This window comes from Prionailurus viverrinus, chromosome D2 (assembly GCF_022837055.1).
Source record: "Prionailurus viverrinus isolate Anna chromosome D2, UM_Priviv_1.0, whole genome shotgun sequence".
Taxonomy (NCBI): domain Eukaryota; kingdom Metazoa; phylum Chordata; class Mammalia; order Carnivora; family Felidae; genus Prionailurus; species Prionailurus viverrinus.
Window position 1 is genome coordinate 88,151,458 of NC_062571.1, and position 20,570 is coordinate 88,172,027.

Here is a 20,570-nt window from a genome sequence, read left to right on the forward strand (position 1 = left end):
CCACCCTCCTGCCCAGTCCGGCGGCAGGACAAGGACCGTGCTGCCCCCTGGTGCCCGGAGCCCAGCCTTGCTGATTGCTGGGACACCAGGTGTGCACAGCTGGACACCAGGCTTGGATTTCGTCCCCTGTGAGACCTTGATAATCATCCTGAAGTTGCTCAAATGCTGCGTGTTTTCACCTTTTTTTTCTTTTTTTGAGACAAAGAAGGTGCCCAAGTGAGCGAGGGGCAGAGACAGAGAAAGAGAGAAAAAGAGAGAATCCCAGGAGGGGCAGAGAGAGGGAGGGAGGGAGAGAGAAGAGGGCGCATCCTCACCCGGAGTGGGACACGAGCTCACCCAGAGCTGGGACACATCCCCACCTGATGTGGGACTCAAACTCACCAATGGTGAGATCACGACCTGAGCCAAAGTCAGGTACTTAACGGACCGAGCCACCCAAGCGTCCTTCACTTTGTCTTTATTTGAGAACAAAAACATTTTTAAAAACTCACCCTATTCAATAGAAGAACTCACACAAACACACCTATGGAGGCACCCGGCCCGGTGTGGGTGGCTGCTGTGAAGGGAACCTAGCACCCTGAGCAATGACAGCAGCTTGGCAAGACGCCCCTCGGATTTTATATTTAAACGGTAACGACACACACAAACACATGTGGTTCAGCAATATTCATTCACGTGATGGCTTCTGAACTCATTCTTCTGCAACACCTGCTGGCCTCACTGGGCGGTGACGGCAACCCTGGGCGCAGATGCCGGGGGGGCCCGTGGGACGGGCACTTGGGGCGCTGCCTTCTGGCTCCTCTCTGCAGACAGACGCTCCAGGCGCTCCGTGTAGAAGCCATTGAAGTCAAGTCTGCGGGAGGAGAGGGGCTGGGCTCCTGCACCCCCAGGTGCAGAGGCGCCCTCCCCGGGGCAGCCCGTCCGCCCCACAAAGGGGGAAGGGTGGTCTCTGCACCAGGTGCGAGGGACACGCACCCACACGAGGGCCTCAGGCTCCATCCGGCCTCCGTCCGCTTTTTCAAGCAATACTGACACCAGAACTCAAACACACATGAAAATTAAACAACAACAAGCATCCCAGGCCCTGTCCTTAGGACATCCGATGCCCAACACAGGACACCTTCCCAGGCAGGGACACCCCCTCAATCTCCTGGAAAGAAGCTGAGCCACTGCCTCCCCTCGGAAGAGCTGTGTGTCCAGGATTCACGGGCAGTGGGAACCTGACAGCCCCAGAACCACAAACTGGCTGAGCAGCCTGCTGGTCCCCCTCCCCACGGGGCCCCTCCCCCCACCACCCGAGAGTGACAAGGTACAGACAGCCCCAGGAGCCCAAACGGGGCGGGTTTAGTACATGCCGCCATGACCCTCACTGTGTGCTCACAGCCCACGGCAGAAATGGCATCCCCAGTCCCATCCTCCCTCCCGTGGCCACCCCCTGGCTGCCCATCTGAAAATGGGGGCAGGGGGTGGGGGGTGACGCGGCTGCCGTGCATAGCCTAGGGCTATGGGGGCACTGACGGGGCAGCCCGACACACGCTGGCGCACACACACGAGTGAACACAAACCGCTACGCACACCCATCTGTGACTTCAGGGGGTGATGCACAGGAGGCTAAGGACAGACACCCTCACACCCGAGCAGACCCTGCCTCAGTGACACCTTCCTGAGGTGGCCCAAGGCTGTGTGGCAATGGTGAAGGGGGAGCCGGCGAGGGAAACCCGGGAGTCCCATCAGGCAGGGACAGGAGGGCGCCCGTGGCCGTGCGGGAAGCCGCCTGGAGATGACGCACCCACCTGGAGATGACGCTGGCCATGCTGTGCTCACAGTCACTGGTGCTATAGAGGCTCAGTCGGGCCAGGAGGTCAAGCAGATGTGCTGAGAAATTCTTATCAAACTTGTTGATGGTGGCCTCGAAGCTGGAGGCCAGCTGTGGGGCGTCCACATGCTCAGCCAGGTACTAGAAGACAAGTTTGGGCACCGTGAGCACCCCCAGCCCGGCCTCGGCACTGCTCTCACCAGCTCAGCTTCCCCGTCCCTTTATCTCTAATAGAAGAAAGGATCTGGGCAAGTTTTTGCGTGATAAAAGGTGAAAGAAGACAACATAAAGCGTCCTGAGACCACAGGACAGAGACACAGTCTGGGCAGCTGGCACCCTGCTTTGCTCCCACCCGCCTGGGGTGTTTTTTCTGCAACTCAGGTTTTCGAGCTAATGCAGCATTCTCTCCTGGCTCCCTCTCAGTGGAGGGAACGGACCCAGGGGCCCGGGAGCAGGGGCCTGGGCTGGTGCTGCAGGGCCTATGCCCCGACATCCTCTCCAAGGAGGCCCCTCTAGTTAAGGCTGGGCTCTGACCATAAGGATGGCAGGGCCCACAGCCCCACGCCTGCTGTGTGCCAGGCCCTCCAAGGGGCGCCCACACCTGGGCGTTCCTCCCCTTGGGGGAACCGTGGCCTTGCCCTCAAGCACAGTGGGGCTGAGGTTTGGACAAGTCGAGTGAGAAGATTCTCTGGGACTCATATTTAATATCTAATTCAAAGCAAACTTTTCTAATCAAAACAAGAGTGAAGGGCGGCAGCAGGCGCGCCTGCTAAGCTGCAGGCCCAGCGGTGCCGGACGAAGCACACCTTCCTGGCGAGCTCCTTGCGGGTGCGCTCCTCTGCCCGCTCGGCCTCCGTGGGCGGCCCCAGCATTGTGCCATGCTCCAACATCAGGCGGCCCAGCTCACCGTCCAACTTCATGCTCTGCGTAAATCTCTTGGGGTCAGAAAGAAACACTCCTGTTAGCGTCAACCCACCTGGCCCAAGTGAAGGGTGTGCCTCCGCACAGCCAGGCGGTGTCTGCTGTGCCCATGTGACCTCACAGGCGCCCGCCCGAGGGCTGGTCCACTGACTGACTGAAGAACGTTTCTCCCCCGATGGAGCCCCATGTGACCGCGAGAGGTCTAAGGAACCAGTTCCCAGGCTCCTGTCCTCTGGAGGTTGGCCAACACCTCACACCCTCTCCACTGGCCCCACCGACTCAGACCCCCTAGGCCCTGAAGCCCCAGTGAACCCCCACCTCACCCCTTCTGCCTTCCAACACTTATATTCTGTGCCAATACTTCGGAGCAGCTGCTTGTAACTGAATCAAGTGACTCAAGTCGGACAAAGAGAACAGCAGGTGTCCAGAAAAAGGCCCAGAACAGAGGCCCACACCGGCGGAAGGGGACTCAGAGCAGCACCCCTGCAGACAGATGGCAGGAGGCGAGTGGGCTGTGGGGTGGCCGCACCTGCATGCAGTTGGTGAACATGACGCACACGGACATGAGCCTGGAGAACACCTTGAGTAGCTCCGGGTTGGTCAGCATGCAGTCCTTCAGACAGTTGTCCAGGAAGCTCGTGTGGTGGCCCAGCACGTCATCGATGTTGGACGCCTGTGCGGAGAGAAGGACCCGGCCTTCACTCTGGGAACGACTTCGCAAGCAGACGGGACTCCGCGGGCCTGGCTTCGGGTGCAGCTTTGCACGTTTCTGGTCTGACGCCATTTTTCAGATGACCCTGTGCCCTCTGAGGGACAATATCACCCCCAACACGCCTGCTCTCGCACACGCACACCCTCACCGTGCTCGTAGGGAAGCCTCTCGTGTGTGCAGAGGGCTTCGCTTCCTCCCCATCAGCCTGCGGCCGGCGCTGCTCTCACCCCCGACCCCTGACCTGCTACGCTCCCTCCTCAAGAACCCGCTGGAGCCTCCTCAACGTTCCGACACGCCAAGCTACGACTCACAGACTTCAGGTTCTTCTCGAGGACGTGCCAAGTCGGCTCCATGACTTCAAACATCATGTAGTACTGAATGTTCTGAACAAAGTTGAGCATCCGCTGCCGCAGAGTGAAGGCGCCGGCAAACCTGAGCGAGCGGACGGTTTCAGCGCAGATGACAGGGAGTCGGGGCATCTACATTATGTGGGGGCCACCCGCCTTGTCGTCAGGGCGTCTGCTCCGGGCTCATGCCCCTCCACGGGGGCCCACACGTGGGCACGAACACCACCAGTGTGTGGGGCACCCCTGGCCGACAGTGAGCAGCTGCATGTGAGCCAGCAGGAGGAAGCACATGCCCCCAAACCTCGAAGGGCTCACGCTAACGGGCCCGACCCCCCACGTCTGCACAGACGACTGAGGGACAGAGCCAGTGGCCACCGCGGTCGGCAGTGGCCCTGCTCCGCAACGTGAAACATGTCACGGATCTATAAGCTACAAAGGTGTGCGACAAATTGCCTTTTTGCAAGAGGGGAGCGCGTGCGCGCAGACGAGACGCACCACTTAGCGGAGTGCAGGGAGCACTGCTTGGCGGCCTTGTTGCTGATCCAGACGCTGCAGAGTTGCCGCTCCACGTGCTTGCAGTAGAACATGTGCCTGAAGAGCATCTGGTAGCGGGTCAGGGCTTTCCTGCAGGGAGCGGGAGGAGACAGGCGCGTAGGTAGGCCTCTGGGCGGCACCAGAGCTCATGAGGCTCGCGGCAGACGGCGGCCTGGGCTTCGGCGGCACCGAAGCGGTTCTGCGCTCCGGACACCAGGCGCCAGGCAGCCCACCCTGGACACAAATGGGTGTGGCGACGCCTTGGACGTTCTGCAGAACAAGGCAGGTGCCGGGCGGATCCAGTCCCTTCCTCCTGGCAGACCTGCTGTAAGGTCTAGAGAAGCTAGTGCTGGAAGGGTCAGGAAGGACCAACGCTCACCTATTGATAATCAGCGACAGGGGCCACTTGACGACGTAGTCAAAAGAGAAGGCCTCGAGGCCACTCAGCGTGAGCTCGGTGGGGTCGGCATGGACCATCGCCTTCTCCTGCTTGGTCTCGATGGCCAGAACCCGCAGGAGCTGGGTGATGAGGTCATGAGGCATCAGATCAATCTTGGAAAGACAGAGAGAATGGCGTCGAGTCCTCTGACCACGGCACCAATCCAGCTGCAGCACAGGCCGGAGAAGCAAGTCCCTGCGGTGGACTCCGTCTCCGAGCCCAGCTTGCAGAACAAGCGCCTGCCAAGAGACCCCCACTCAAAAAGGAGGCGTCTTTCCTCCACCAAAGTAGGAAAACAAACGTACAGAGACATCATTTAAAATATACCTGACGATATAAATGAAAAGCTATGAAGTCAGAAAGGCCTAAATCCCTCCAGGTTTACAACTTTACCGCAGGTGCCAGGCTCAGGCTGAAAGAGAACGTACGTGGGTCTGAAAACACAGTACAGCTGACCCTTAAACAACGCCGGGGGTCAGGGCGCCAACCCGCCGTTCAGCTGAAAATCCACGTGCAACTTCTGACTTCCCCTACCCCCGACTACCGACAGCCTACTGCCGACCGGAAGCCTTACCGGGACAGCTGACGGACGCACGCTTTGCGTGCCGTACGCCATACACAGTGCGTCCTCGTAACAAAGAAAGCTAGAGACAAGGAAACGTCACTGTGCTGCATGTACCATACAACACCCACGTGCGCACACCCGGGCCGCGGGTATCACTGTCAGGAGTTGGTTCCTCCCGTGTCTTTACCTCAAATGTCTTTCTCAGGCAGCTGCTCCAGCTCTCGGGACACGGGGAGCGGCCTGAAAGGTGCTCCCCCCCCGCCCCCTCACCCCCAGCCCACCTTGAGATCGTCCTTGAAAGGGTCCGTGTTGGCAGTGCTCATGCGCAGGGCCAGCTCCAGCAGCGCCTCCAGGCGGGTGGGAGTGATGTCGTCCACCGGCTTCTTCAGCTCCTCCTCGGTGAGGTCCATGAAGTGCACAAAGAAGTCCCCCTGGTCCATCAGGAAGTAGCGCTTGATGGACCTGCGGGCGGACGCAAGGTCGTCGGGAAGACTGGCCGACGCGCACAGCGGCCCGGACTCGGAGACAGGCAGGCGTCTGACGAGGAAGAGCTGCGTGCCTGCGAAGGGCTCCCACCAGAACCAGCGGTTTTGACGATGGGGGCGGCGGGGGGGCAGGGGGAAGCCAGGAGGGGCCACACGGCCCAGGAAGGACGTGTCAAGCACACGGCCTGCCAGCGCCCCACACCAGGAAACAGGTTAGAAAGGGGAGACCAGAGGTCAGCTTCAAACAAACGGAAACAAACAGCTCTTAGGCAGGGGCAAAGAACTCAGTGCCCGGCTACGCTGCCTGGAAGGGGCTGGTGGGGCCGGGGGCGAGACTGGGAGGCTGTGTCACTGCAGACAAGGTGACACAGGCAGACGCCGCCCTGCTGGGCCTCGGGGAGTTAGGACCACAGTGGCAGGGTCACAAACGTGCAAGGTTCTCAGGCTGTCTTGTCAGGCAGGACAACCTGGCAGTGTGCTGGTTTTCACCTAAGTAGAACAGAGCCACTAAAAGTTAATTCGTGGCCTTGGTCAGACACCCCCGATGGTTACACGTGCTGAGCTAGGAGGCCAAGGGCAGACGGCACACCTCAGGTGCGCCACAAGCTCCTTCTCCTCCATCAGGAAGGCCAGCAGGACCTTGCTGGCATAGTTGAAAGCCTTCTCGATTTGCTCAACGTATGCCCGCTCCTTCAGAGTGTAGATGATCTCCTTGGCCACCGGGCAGGTGACATCGTGGCCACACTCTCGGACTACATTCAGATATTTTCCTGAAAAGACAGGGAGAAAGCAAATTAAAATTTTCACCATAAGTACAATAAACCACAGACCTGAACTTCGGATGCTGTAACCCAAACAGTAGCTAGAGAACCAGAAAGAGAGGTTGAGAACAGCCTACAACCCTCTACACGTGGCAGAGAAACACAACCAACTGACACCCATGGAGCACAGAGCGCTAAGTGCTAGAACAGGCTGGACTCTCCAGATCTTCTAAGAACACAGAAATAATTTCAAAAATATTTCAGAGAAGGAGATTCTAAACCCTCTTCCGACCCCGTCCCAGACAGCACAGCTCCCAGAACCAAAGTGCCGAGTTCCTGGCCAGCAGCGTGTCAGGTACGTCGTCGGTCCATGTGATGGTGACAGGAGCATCACTGGCCCAGTGAGGCCTGCATCCTTGGCTGTTTTCCTGTCATGGTATGAGACCAACCCAGTGAGAAACAGATCTTCAGTCTCTGTCCCTGGTTGCTGGGGCTGAACTCCTAAAACTCTTGGGATTTTGTTACTCATGAAGCCCCTTCTGACCACACCTGAGTTCAGGCCAGCGGGGGACTCTCGGCAGCTTCCCTAGACAGCTTCAGGGTGAGGGCTGGTGGCCAGGGACCCAACCCTGTCATCACCGCCCACTGAGGTCAGGATCGGGAAAGGCTGAATAAATCACCAACGGTCAATCGTTTCATCAATCATGCCTGCATAATGGGACCTCCATAAAAGTCCTAAACCAAGGTGTCTGAAGAGTTTCCAGGGAGGGGTACACATCCACACGGGGATGGTGCACCCCAAATCCACAGGCACAGCAGCCCCTGTGCTCGGGACCTGCCCAGACCTCACCCCAAGGGACCCTTCACCTGGCTGTTCGCTTGCATCCGTTATAACACACTGCTAATTTAGAGAGTAAAGCGTTTCCCTGAGTTCTGTGAGCCGTCCTCGAAAATGGTCACACCAGAGGAGGGGGCCATGGGAGCCTCCCATTTGCAGCCGCTCAGACAGGACCCAGTACGTGCCGATGTGTGTGCCGCCCCAAAGGACTGAGCCTCAAACCAAGGAGCCCGCCACAAACCCCGGGGGGATGGGATGAGGGCTACTTTACAGGACGCCCAGCTTGTGTCCACAGAGAACAGGAGAGCGGGATGCCGGTGTGGAAAAGCCCCGCGTCTGGGGTCAGCTGGGAGCAGGGAAGCAACTTTCCTGTCAGTGACAACAGAATTCTAGAAGCGAAGTGGCAAAGAAAAGGCGTCTCTGAGACAAACCCCCAGGGTCAGGGCACAAAGCAATGGCACCCAGAGCCACAGGAGTCGGACGGGACGGTCGCCGGGCAGGGAAGGCGCCACCGGGAACAGCGCCGTGACGGCAAGGCCACAGGCAGAGGCGCACCGGGGCCGCAAGGCTCACCGGGGCCGCAAGGCTCACCTGTGCTGAGGACCTTGCCTGCCATCTTCTGCAGGAAGGAGGGGATCTGGTGCTGCACGACGGTGTACCTCTGGTCCCAGTACTTGTCATTGTAATCCTCCTGGATCTTCTCCTTGCGCAGCTCGTGCTCTTCCACCATGAACTCGCTGCAGGCACAGCGGACGCTCTCGGGGTCTGGCCGACCAGAGCCCGCCCCCCCCCCCCCCCCCCCCCCCCCCCCCCGCCCAGGTCGGTCCCCGGCTGTGAGCAACAGTGAACCCACCCACACCCCCGGGGGCATCTGTTTCCACCGGGGGCTCGGAGAAGACCCGGGGCCACGGGGCCACAGGGGGACCTCCACCTCCACCCCTCCCAGGGGAACTCGGCACTTCCCTCCGTCACGGACACGGACAACGCACGGCCCCAACAGCAGGGGCGCGACCCCAGCACACCTGCTTCAGATACCACTCTCGCAAGGCAGGATCTTAAAACTTGTTTTTTCAAGTTTATGCGAGAGACAGAGAGACGGGGAGAGTGCGAGCAGGGGAGGAATAAAGAGAGAGGGTGAGAGAGAATCTCAAGCAGGCTCTGTGCTGTCATCCTGACGCGGGGCTCGAACTCACAAACCCTGGGATCACGACCTGAGCCGAAACCAAGAGTCGGACGCCCAACCGACGAGTCCCTCAGGCGCCCCGCGTGAGGCACAATTTTAAAATCGTGTTCCTGGGGCGCCTGGGTAGCTCAGTCGGTTAAGCGTCCGACTTCGGCTCAGGTCATGATCTCACGGTCTGTGAGTTCGAGCCCTGCGTCAGGCTCTGGGCTGATGGCTCAGAGCCTGGAGCCTGTTTCCGATTCTGTGTCTCCCTCTCTCTCTGCCCCTCCCCCGTTCATGCTCTGTCTCTCTCTGTCCCAAAAATAAACAAACATTGAAAAAAAAAAAAATTTAAAATCGTGTTCCTGGGGCGCCTGGGTAGCTCAGTCGGTTAAGCGTCCGACTTCGGCTCAGGTCATGATCTCACGATCTGTGAGTTCGAGCCCCACATCAGGCTCTGTGCTGACAGCTCAGAGCCTGGAGCCCGTTTCAGATTCTGTGTCTCCCTCTCTCTCTGCCCCTCCCCTGTTCATGCTCTGTCTCTCTCTGTCTCAAACATAAATAAACGTTAAAAAACATAACAAAAATAAAATAAAAAAATAAAATAAAATAAAATAAAATAAAATAAAATAAAAAATAAAATCGTGTTCCTTGTAAGGCCCTCCCCTCAGACTGTTATTTGCACCATTAGCAGAGAAACACTACCCCAGCCACAAACTTATTTTTAAAGTATTTTAAGAAATCTACCTCAACACAACAGACTCCTTCGAGAGCTACCCAAGCTCCGTTTACGTATTTAAACGCGTGATGCGGAGAAGGAACGCTCAAGTCTCACCCCTGGGAAGGAAGGAAGCTCAGGCCAGGAGCCGCCGCTCCGGGCGACTCCGACGCCCTCCGCTCGACAAGATAAAGCCTCCCGGGGCTCGCGTGGGCGTCTGCCCCTCGCATACCTCACCGGTGTTCTCCTCAGGCCCCGCGAGCCCTACCTGTACGGGTCGTTGATTATCCCTCTATAGATCCACTTCTCCAGGATCTCGAAGTAGGGCACGCTGGCAGCCTTGGTGAGGTACAGACACAGCTCCTGGGCCTGGCTGTCCCCCGTGTAGTTGAAGCTCCGGTCGTGGAGAAGGCTCAGGGTTGACCCCCCAACACACTCGCCTTTATCCACCGAGGTGGCTGCAAGGACGTGGAGGTGGCGCTCAGTGCGGCGAAGGGGGTGCCCTTGGCACTTGAGGCCATGTCACGAGAGGCCAGGGCCTCAATTCATCTCCGGTCTCCCGGGGACAGGTGCCGCTCTCGTGGGACACACTCAAACCGTAACGCTCTGATCGCTAACTAAAGCCTATCAGGAAGAGCTTCCAGAGTTTTCCTGCCACAGACTAACACCCGATGCCCCGTGGGCTCTGGCCGCACAACATGCCGGTCCTGCCGATGCTCCCGCGGGAGGGCCGGCACGTCCCCGGGGGCGGGAGGGCAGGCACGTACCCAGGGAGGCCAGGATGTCCAGGGTGCGCATGGCTGGCTGGATGTAGAACCAGAGCTTCTGCAGGGACAGGAGGCCCTGCCTCTGCAGCTGCTCCAGCTGTGTGACCAGGATCAAGTACTCCTTCACCAGGGCCCTCATGGCGGCCGCCAGGGCGTGGTTCACCTGCCCGTATTCGAAGGAAGACTTCTCTTCAATGAACCTAGGAGGGAGAGGGCACCTGAGCAGGTGAGGCTGAGTTTTCAGATCAGATGTCACAAGCTCTGGGTCCCCTCCCCACTCAAGCTCTTACCCTTGAAGGGAACCCGTAGACACCAGCCCCCTGCACTTGTCCCTAGGCCCTTCGGGACCGTGCCAGGAGTGAAACCCGGTCACGACAAGACAAGCGCGCTCTTGGGGTTTTGTTTTTGGGGCGCGAGGACTGAGCTGCAGGGATCGGGAGCACCTGGGAAGGCGGGCGCCCACCTGGTCACCGTGGAGTAACTGGCAGCCACCGGGAGGACCCTGTTCACCAGCTCCCGGATGGACAGGTCGAGGTTGGGGTCCACGAGGAAGGTGCGGCTCTGCCTCCCGGTGAGAGGCTGGGCGGTGATGTACCTGCCGTCCACACCCACCAGCACGTAGAGCAGGTCCTCCACCACAGCCGACTCCTGGGCGGTCAGGGGCAGCGTGCCTGCGGGCCGCGGACACCGCTGGGCCGTGGCCTCGCGTCCAGGGTCCCCGCTCCCGCAGACCTCGCTCCCGACGGAATCTCCTCGGCACACACCCCCCTCTCCCACCGGCTCCCCGGTGCTCCGCCCTCCAGCGCTCACGGGCGCCAGAACCAGGCTGGCGGGGACCTGACTGGCCCCGGAGCGGTGCGCCACAGCCTTAAAGCCCCCGGCGGAGAAAAACTCCCACTCAGATAAACGCCCGGCCTTAAAAGGACGTGGTTAGGAGTTAAGGAGCGCTTCTGCCGTAACCTGTTCTCACAGCATTGGTCTCGGCCAGCAAGTCTGGGTTGCGGCGCGACAAAAAGATTTTCCTCAAAGACTTTAAAACCGGGTACGCGCAGTATGAGGCGGTCCCCTCACAGCCACGCCGCGGACCGAAGGACAGTCGCGAGCCATCCCCAGGGCCGCCCGCCAAACACCTGCTGACCCAGGCAGCCCCCTGCCTGTCTCGGCTCACGGGCCCTGACACGACCCCCACTGCTCCCCCCAGCAACACCTGCCGGGAGAGACCGCCGTGCGCGGGCAGCCAGAGGCAGCAGCGGCAGAAAGGGATCTCCACGAAGCCGCCCCCCACCCCAGCCTCGCACAGCCGGCCCCACGCGTGCCTGTGTCGGCCCCACAGTGCCCCAAACCGGGGCCTGGCGGCTCAGGGTGGTGCTGCACCACACACGCAGGACACGGGCTCCGAGCAGGCAGCCGCCGCCGTCTGTGGCCCGGGTCACCCGGCACGCGGAGGCGCACTCTGAGCTCTGGCTCCTCCCCACGACCCCGTCACGACAAGATCACCCACAGCTCCCGTTCCTCGTGAGCAGGGCTGTCTTCCGGGAACGGCCACCAGCCTCGGCTGCCGCTCACTTGAAACCTGAGCGTCACCCCACTTAGAGCTCCGGCGCACGCTCTCAGTGGGGTTAAGGGGTGCAGCGCCAGGTCAGCTGGTCCTGAGGGAGGGGACCTTGGCCTCAGGGGGCAGATGCCACCCTGCCCCTCCAGCACCCTGCCCACGTGTGGGAGACAGCACCGCAAGCCGTGCTGCTGAGAGGCAGGCGAGATAGGAAGGGACTGCTCCGAAGGGGACACTGCACCGCGAACCGCGGCCAGGAGAACGATCCAGCAGGGTCTCTGTGGCTCGCCAGGGTTTGGGGAGTCGCTGCAGAGGCGACGTGGGGCACAGCCCTGCCGCTCAAAGCCGCTAGCTCTGGGACTGTGGAGAGCACCCCAGGGAGGAGGGACAAGACACGAGGCTCCGTGCCACCAGCCACCTGGGCCAAGTAAAGAAAGCAAAACACCTGTTCCTCAGCCACACTAGCTGCATTTCAATGCCCATGAGCTCCATTCAGCTGATGGCACCATACGTTCTGGATACAGCATATCCAGAACATTCCTTCAGCACAGAAAACTCTGGGGAGGTAGAGGCCCAAGCCAGTGAGGGCAGGACAGTGTGTGAGCAAGAAGGGTTGGTGAAGGCTGGGCCCGGGACCAGGCTGGGGCAGCGGGAAGGAAATGAACACGGGGGCCACCCCCAGCTCCAGGACCTGACAAACAGTGATACTGGTCGCCACGAGAGGAGTGGGGACACCAGAGGGAAGGTCAGGAGCCCCGCCGTAGACACAAACGGCAGACAATTGGCCCCATGAGCCGAAATTCAGGGAGACATCCTAGGGATAGAGACCTGAGATCACAACAGGGGCATGATTCCTTCAAACTAACAGGTCACTGTGGAGAGGGAAACAATCAGAAGAGACCCAGGAGCAAACCATGGGACCACTTGGAAGAGGAGGGTGGGGGGGGGGCGGGGGAGGGCAGACACAGGGAGGACACAAGAGCCCGGCCCTCCTGAGCACAAAAGCACAGGAAGAACGGTGCCCCACGCCGCTCACACACGCCAGATGTCAGAAACAGACGTACCGCATACCTATAGGCACAGCCATGTCCGTGTTGACGCCTGAGCCAGGCAGGAAGTCCCCAAGGAGGGTGGGTCTGTCGTATACCCACGGTGGAAAGACGGGGAGGCGCTGGCCTGAGTTTTTTTTGTTCTGCTTATCTCGAAGCAACTTTCTTGTCAGTTCCAGAGACTGCCGAGGGTGTTTTCAAAAAACAAAAAAAATATATACTTTTAGTACAAACGCTTAACGCTAACACATACGGCACTAGAGAGATCGCCCGCTGAACGCAAATGAGGAAGCGGGATGACTGTCTCCACGCCCGTCACAGTGTGAGGAGCTGGGGACGTGACGGGAACCCAGCCTCTTGTCAGGGTCCCAGTCTGTGCAGAACCCACAGGTAAACCGGCAACACCAGCAACAGTCTGCACCTTTCTGGGGACAACTCACACGGACCCCGTCACTTTTCCTGGAGACACAAGGTCTAGTCACGACCTGATGGGTCGCGGATGGGTCAAGGAAACCAGGCCACCCCCCCCCCCCCCCCCCAACAGCCAGCTGGAGAAGGGCGGGCGTAGAGGAGAGATCCACCCAGGGAAAGGCCGACCCCTGATATGCCCGGAGCGTCAGTCCTCCTGCGGAACCAGCCACCAGAAGCTGACCAGGGCAGGCCGAGGTGGCCCGGCTGTCCAGCTCAAAGGTGGCCAGGGAGAGAGGCAGGCGCAGACCATTTTCTCGTCGATCACACAGGGTGGCAGTGCGGGGACACGGGAGGTGCTGATAGGACACGCCCACCGTCACTGGCTGTCATGTGTCAGAGCCATGGTGCTCAACAGGCACGTGCTCTGCTCAGACCCTCGTGGGGACGCAGCTCTGAGGGAGCTTGAGAGCCACAGAAGTTATAGCCTGAGAAGACAGCTGTCCCTCAAGTGACCAGGGCAGGACACGAAATCAAGAGCAAGGAAAAACAGTAAGCAGAGAAGATAGAACACGACGTAGATGAAATTATCTACAAAACACAACCTTAAGAAACAAACTGTGAAAACCTAATGGATGGAAACGGAGAATCACAGTATACCAGACCCACACGAGTGCCTCGGACACGTGAGCCCAGAACAGGCGAGCCGGTGCGGGTGACGCAGCGCCTCGTGTTTCTGACCTGCAGCGTGCGTCAGAACTGCCGTCCCTACGCAGCTAGGTCCCCATCGGGAGCGAGCCGCAACCCCTCCACGTCCACGTTCCTCTCTAGCTCGCACACACCCATCGCCGCACCTGCTCCAGCAGGCGTGGCCCGTGGACGGCGGGTGCAGTACCTGCTGCAGCGTGGAGCCTGTGGCCACGCTGCCGAGCTGCTTCCTCAGCTCTTCCAGCTCCTGCATGGAGATTTTGGAGGCCGTGGCGGGGCCGCTGAAGCCGCTGGTGCTGCTGCCTGCAGCGCTGGCCGCGAGCTCGGCTCTCTCTTTGGCGTTCTGTTGTAAGTACTGCAGGGTCTGAAAACACACGAGACCCTACATTACACGCCTGTGCTCTGCTGGGCACGGCCAGGCCCCCTCCTTCCCTCCTGACCCCAGCCACCCACGGAGGGCAGCGGCAACTCCCGAGTCTGTGGGCCGCAGTCTCTCCGTGTTTTCTGCCGTGAGGTGTCACATCCTCAGACAGAGAGGAAGATAATCCCGTGGATGCTTGACACCCAACTCCCAAACCCTGTTCCCAACTCAGCCTTTTCTCTACGCTCGGCCCGTCTCCCGTCCCGCACGTGGCTAGAGCTCTTCCCTCTGTGTGACGGTCAAACATGCCTGGTGTGGAACCACAACCTTCTCCAGACCCTGGGCCTGCGAGTGAGAGGCCCAAGCACATCCCCAGACGCCCTCGGGTGCGACAGCATCTCCGGCCTTGACGTGACGCTAGGTGTTTTTCTTAGGGTCACAAGTAACATGCCCGTTCAAAACAGACAAAACCCCTGCGTGAGACTATGAAATACAAAACCCTCCAACCACAGGGGTAACCGCAGTCAAACTTCCCAGGGACACCGCCAACATGAGCTACTGTTCCTCCTGATGCACCACCGACACACCCCTGCGGTACGTCAGAGTGCTGCTAGCACAAGGCAGGGGAGGAGCCCCGTGTGGGGTGCTGCAGGCGAGCAGAAACGTGCCGTCCGACAGCAGACTCACGATGTGTTATCGCAACTGAGCCAACCCACGTGCGTAGAACAAGTTAATCAGAGCAGCTCCACACACAAGCTCCGTCAGGAGCACGCATCACACTCTCGATGAGTCCACAGCCATTACCTCTCTGTCTTCCGTGAGTTTCGATAACAGGTACACCAGTGGGTCAAGGTTCCTTGTGTTTTTAGATTTCAGTTCATCATATTTCTTTAGAAAGTCTTCTGGAGTACGAGAAAATTCTGCTATTTTAACCTCAAAAGCATAAACATGAAAGATTTAGTGACAATAATAAACAACTGTTAAAAATCTTCCAGGGGCGCCCGGGTGGCTCAGCCGGTTAAGCGTCCGACTTCGGCTCAGGTCATGATCTCGCAGTCCGTGAGTTCGAGCCCCGCGTCGGGCTCTGTGCTGACAGCTCGGAGCCTGGAGCCTGCTTTGGATTCTGTGTCTCCCCCTCTCTCTCTGCCCCTCCCCTGCTCATGCTCTGTCTCTCTCTGTCTCAAAAATAAGTTAACAATTTTTTTTAAATCTTCCAGAAAATTAAACACGAAAACCAAAACAGTGAAATTAGGTAGGTTAAATAATCATACACCCCTGAAATAAAACTTAAACTCAACAAAACATCTCATTAAACCTACCCATGATCTCCCACAATTTCCCTCCTGTGTGCTTCCTCAGCCTGAGATCAGGAAATGACCATTTAGATCTTTCTACCAGTTTATGCATTCACTTTACACACTTAACTCTAGGGGCTCCTGGGGGGCTCAGTCGGTTAAGTGTCCGACTTCAGCTTGGGTCATGGTCTCTTAGTCCGGGGGTTTGAGCCCCGTGTCAGGCTCTGCGCTGACAGCTCAGAGCCTGGAGCCTGTCTCCCTCTCTTTGCCCCTCCCCTGCTCATACTTTGTCTCTTTCTCTCGCTCTCAAAAATAAATAAACGTTAAAAAATATATATGCATTGGGGTGCCTGGGTGTCTCAGTAGGTTAAGCATCCAACTTCAGCTCAGGTCATGATCTCACAGTTCATGAGTTCGAGCCCTGTGTTGGGCTCTCTGCCCCTCCACAGCTCGTGTTCTCTCTCTTAAAAGTGAATGAACATTACAAAAAAATGTTTTTTAAGTTTACACATTTAACTCTATTCCCTCTGGAACCAGGGATAGGCTCAGCAGTTATGTTCACTCACTGATTTATGGTGCTCCCCTTGTAATAAATTAAGATCACTTCTGTGTTCCCAGTCTGTCTGTTCAGTGTATTTTTCTAATTATCATTGTGCCATTATTAAACTATTAAAAAAAATTTTTTTTAAATGTGTATTTATTTTTGAGACAGCAAGAGACAGAGCATGAACGGGGGAGGGTGAGAGAGAGGGAGACACAGAATCCGAAACAGGCTCCAGGCTCCGAGCTGTCAGCACAGAGCCCGACGCGGGGCTTGAACTCACGGACCGCAAGATCATGACCTGAGCCGAAGTCGGACGCGTCACCGACTGAGCCACCCAGGCACCCCATTATCAAGCTATTTAAATAATACAAGCTTTACAGAGTGTTTCTAAAAACAAATTTCAAAATTATCTCGTACTGAAGATCCGTAATTTTGAATTATATGCTATTTGAATAAAAACAGGAAAACCTGCTTTAGAGGGATTGCAATGCAGTTGATACAGAAGCTTCCTTTCCATCCAGAGGAATATCTGAGTCTCCTTCCTCAGGGGACTCAGAACCTGGGTTCTGACGTCAGGGTGACAGCCCAGCAGTCTCCCTGAGCCACCATTTATTGATTTGTACAACAGAGTGAGTAACAAGGGCCATTATGAGGAAGCATCAGAAGCACGGAGTTGAGCAGAATTCTTGGTCCAAGAAAAGCCTTTGACAAGTATTGTCTGCCATCTGCACTGGTAATGCTGTGGCTGCTCAGTCAGGAAGCTTATGAACTTTGTGCACAAACTGTACCAGGGACAGGGCCCATCTTGTCCAGTGCACAACACTGCACCAGGATGGGGCCCATCTTGTCCAGTGCATAGCACTGTTCCAGGACAGGGCCCACCTTACCTAGTACACAGCACTGTACCAGGACAGGGCTCACCTTACCCAGTGTACACAGTGCAGCAACAGGACGGGGCCCACCTTGTCCAGTGCACAGCGCTGCACCAGGACAGGGCCCACCTTGTTCAGTGCACACAATGCAGCACCAGGACGGGGCCCACCTTGGCGCTGTGTGCAGATACAGTGGTAGTGACATATGGGGTCCTATTCTTCTGCAGCAGGTCGATATAGACCTCAGCACCATCCCCTCCGTGGACACGCAGCAAGCTGAGCAGCTCATTGACGTCGTGGTGAATCCGAAACTCACTCATAGTTTTGGCTCTGAAACAACATCAACAATATGTTCTCCTAAAGCTAAGAGGAAAGCCGTCTACAAAAAACAAGACTGTGCTAACAGCTCTAGTGAAGACGAGGCCTGAGGTAAACGAGCAGTAGACACAGCACACAACCCATATGCTAATTAACTAATGAATATTAATTTGCAACTGGGCAAGTGAGACTCTAATCTTGTGCGACAGAAAACAAGTTCCGCACATACAAATATCATCAACTCATGCTAAACATCGAAAACTGGCCAGAGTCAGGAGTCTTCAAACATAAAAGCGGAACGGTTCAGCGTCAGCTGGTGCGTAAGTCACTAGCACACCCTTTTAAAATCAGGAGGAGTTCACAATAACCAGTTATGGGCATGAGGCACAGCAGGGCATGGGCTGCGGAGTCCCAGGCAGTCTGAACCCTGACTTGGCCAATTCTGGGCTGTAAGGTCCTCGGCAAGGAGCCTGATCTCTCTAGGCTTCTTCTGCCAAGGGGTGAGTAGTAAATCCTACCCATAGAGGTACTGCGGAGATCAAATAAAATCACCCTTATAAAACACCAAAGGGCCCATACGGATAAGTTCCCATGGTATTGTTACTAGACAAGCAGGAACACATTCCGTTACTACACAGGGCCGACCATGAGGAAACGTTACTGGAGAAATGGCTGGTCTTACCAAAGGCAAACTGGATCTGAGTCACCATCAGTTACCTTAGTGATCACGGAAGAGCCTGAACGAGGCACTGCAATCCACAAGCAAGACAGAAAAGACAACACAGAAGTCTCCCACTGAGGCCTCTTTGAATCTCAGGCCAATCGGCTTTACACACATCCTACAAGGGTTCCTAAGGAATGTGGGTTGTCCTACAAAGGCTAGACTAGATGTCCTATGATGGATGGACTACAAGGTCATGCTAGAGGGCAAGGGCACTGCGTTTACCATGGAAAGAAAACACCTGTCCCCCAGATACAAGTAGGTGGAGACAGGGCTTCAGAAGAAAGATCATCGAAGTGAATGTGTATTCATTTTAATTTATTTTAACATTTATTTATTTTGAGAGAGAGCGAGCGAGCCGGGGAGGGGCAGAGAGAGAGGGAGACACAGAATCCGAAGCAGCTCCAGGCTCCGAGCTGTCAGCACAGTGGCTCCCGAACCCATGAACCGTGAGATCGTGACCTGAGCTGAAAAGTAGGACGCTTAACGGACCGAGCCGCCGAGGCGCCCCAACGTGAACATTTATTCTAAAACTATCCTCACATGGGGCGCCTGAGTGGCTCAGTCGGTCGAACGTCTGACTTCGGCTCGGGTCATGATCTCGCAGTCTGTGGGTTCGAGCCCCCCCGTCGGGCTCTGTGCTGACAGCTCGGGGCCTGGAGCCCGCTTCGGATTCTGTGTCTCCCTCTCCCTCTGCCCCTCTGCTGCTTGCACTCTGTCTCTTGCATTGTCTCAGAAATAAATAAACTTTACAGCTACCCTCACCAAACCTTACATTTGTGGCAAAAATACAAGTGCAGACATCCTCCCACTACAAGTGTTAGTGCTCCAAGGAAGCTGGTCCTCTGTGGGGATTTGGAACAATTCTGGCAAGAACGGTGGCTCTCACCAGCAGGCAGTAGCCCTCCTTAGAGGCCCTCTGGAAACGCGTAAGGGACGCTTCTGATTGTCACAGTGCCTAGAAGGGTGCTCTTGGTGTGTAGTGGGCAAGAGGCCAGAGCGCCTAAACGTCAACAGCAGCGTCCCCGCTGGAAACAACTCGGAGGGGCTCACGACGGCCCACTCCGTCTTCCTGATGCTCCGGAGTCCTCCTCTCAGTCGTCACAGACACAGACTTCTGTGGCAATAGAACTTCCCTCCTCGTGGCATTGAGTGCGAGCTACCAGAAGCCTCCTCCACATTCCCTCACCCATGAGTTAGGCACACACGAAACCCCCCCCCTCCCCCCCCAGTGAACATTTCAGGAAAACAGTCTTCGTTGAGAGTTCAAGACTAATTGCGGGGCGCCTGGGTGGCTCAGTCGGTTGGGCGGCCGACTTCGGCTCAGGTCACGATCTCGCGGCCAGTGAGTTCGAGCCCCGCGTCGGGCTCTGTGCTGACGGCTCAGAGCCTGGAGGCTGTTTCAGATTCTGTGTCTCCCTCTCTCTGTGACCCTCCCCCGTTCACGCTCTGTCTCTCTCTGTCTCAAAAATAAGTAAATGTTAAAAATTAAAAATTAAAAAAAAAAAGTAATTGCACAAATGGGCTTGTAAAACAAAATTTGTGAAAAAAAGGTCAAGAGCCCTAATGCTTTTTCAGAGACAGAAAAGTAAAGCATAAGCGATGAATCTGTCCAGGGCTCTTCTTAGCTGTGAAACGGACTGGGGATGGGGCCACAAGCCTTTACTTCCAGGATGAAGGAGCCAAAAGATTATTATTATGCTCTTTAAATGACAGCTCTAAAATTATCTTCTAATGTTTTAAAGAAACAGTACCCCCCTTCCTGACTATATCGCACGCATGGGTGTACAGGTCCTATCAACGCGGAAGTATCTGGGGGAGGAGGGGAGTGCGGCCATGGCCACCCCCCCCCCCCACAGTAAGTCTCAAGCGCCCTTGCGTCCCTTGGGTCACCCATCGCTGTTTTAACTAGGTAACTTTCACCAGGTAGGCAGCCGCGTCCGCGGCTGGGCAGAGGCGTCCTCTGCTTTCTTCACCGGCGGGCACTGAGCACCGGGCACAGAGTCCTGAGCACCGGGCACAGAGTCCTGCGCACCCCAGGAGCTGATGGGAGGGAGGAGACTAGACAGGCAGGCGGAACGAGCAGGGCCTGACAGGCTACGAGAGAGCCGCTGGACTAAGGTAACGGGAAGCCACCGAAGGGCTTTAAACAAGGAAGCACTGCCGTAGGACGTGAATTTTGCAAAGACCACTCTGGCTCCAGTTTGGTTACTGGTCTGGAGACCAGCACGACCCAGAGGCCGCGCCAGCCCTTCAGGTGGGAGGCAAACGCGGCGTGGACAAGGGTGAGGGTAATGAGGGCGGAGGAGGGGTGGGAGTCTCCACCGCAGGGAAGCCGCACGGTTAGAGTTTGGGACGTGCACCGTCGGTGGCGCAGCGCACAGGCCAGCTCCGTACCCGAGCGCGGGGTCCAGGGGCGAGACGCCCGCCGGCCGTGCGCCCCTGAGCGGTCGGCGCACGGCCGGCGGCGGAGCGCGGGGAAGGGAGACTGAGCCCCGCCGCCTCCCCGCCGCAAGGCTCAGGCCCCACCGCCCGCGGCCGGACTCACCGCGCGTCCGGACGCCGGTCCGCATAAGCTCACAGCGAAACCCGCGGCGGCAGCGGAAGTGGCGCGAGGTCACTTCCGGCCCCGCCCCGGCCGGCTCGCGGACGGTGGCCGGCAGGCTGTGGTGCCGCC

At 57.5% G+C, this 20,570-nt stretch overlaps 1 protein-coding gene across 5 annotated transcripts; it reads right to left on the bottom strand.

Annotated features, from left to right (window-relative positions):
- Window positions 1-442: 442 nt before the first annotated feature.
- On the bottom strand, window positions 443-20,569 carry TUBGCP2 (tubulin gamma complex associated protein 2). Of its 5 annotated transcripts, XM_047824410.1 has the most exons (18): window positions 20,442-20,569; window positions 17,025-17,184; window positions 14,948-15,076; window positions 13,970-14,146; window positions 12,689-12,848; window positions 10,529-10,736; window positions 10,066-10,265; window positions 9,567-9,756; window positions 8,010-8,155; window positions 6,409-6,589; window positions 5,616-5,796; window positions 4,710-4,882; window positions 4,292-4,420; window positions 3,761-3,881; window positions 3,267-3,410; window positions 2,623-2,751; window positions 1,794-1,957; window positions 443-853 (listed from the first exon to the last, which is right to left on the bottom strand). In XM_047824410.1, exons 2-18 carry the CDS (start codon window positions 17,172-17,174, stop codon window positions 718-720), a joined length of 2,718 nt encoding a protein of 905 aa, XP_047680366.1. In that variant the 5' UTR covers window positions 17,175-17,184; window positions 20,442-20,569; the 3' UTR covers window positions 443-717. The 5 variants fall into 5 exon arrangements, with proteins under 5 accessions (XP_047680366.1, XP_047680370.1, XP_047680367.1 ...); XM_047824414.1 differs by lacking the exon at window positions 20,442-20,569 and having other exon boundaries at window positions 14,948-15,042; window positions 17,025-17,163; XM_047824411.1 differs by lacking the exon at window positions 20,442-20,569 and having other exon boundaries at window positions 14,948-15,045; window positions 17,025-17,163.
- Between the last annotated feature and the right edge of the window lies 1 nt (window position 20,570).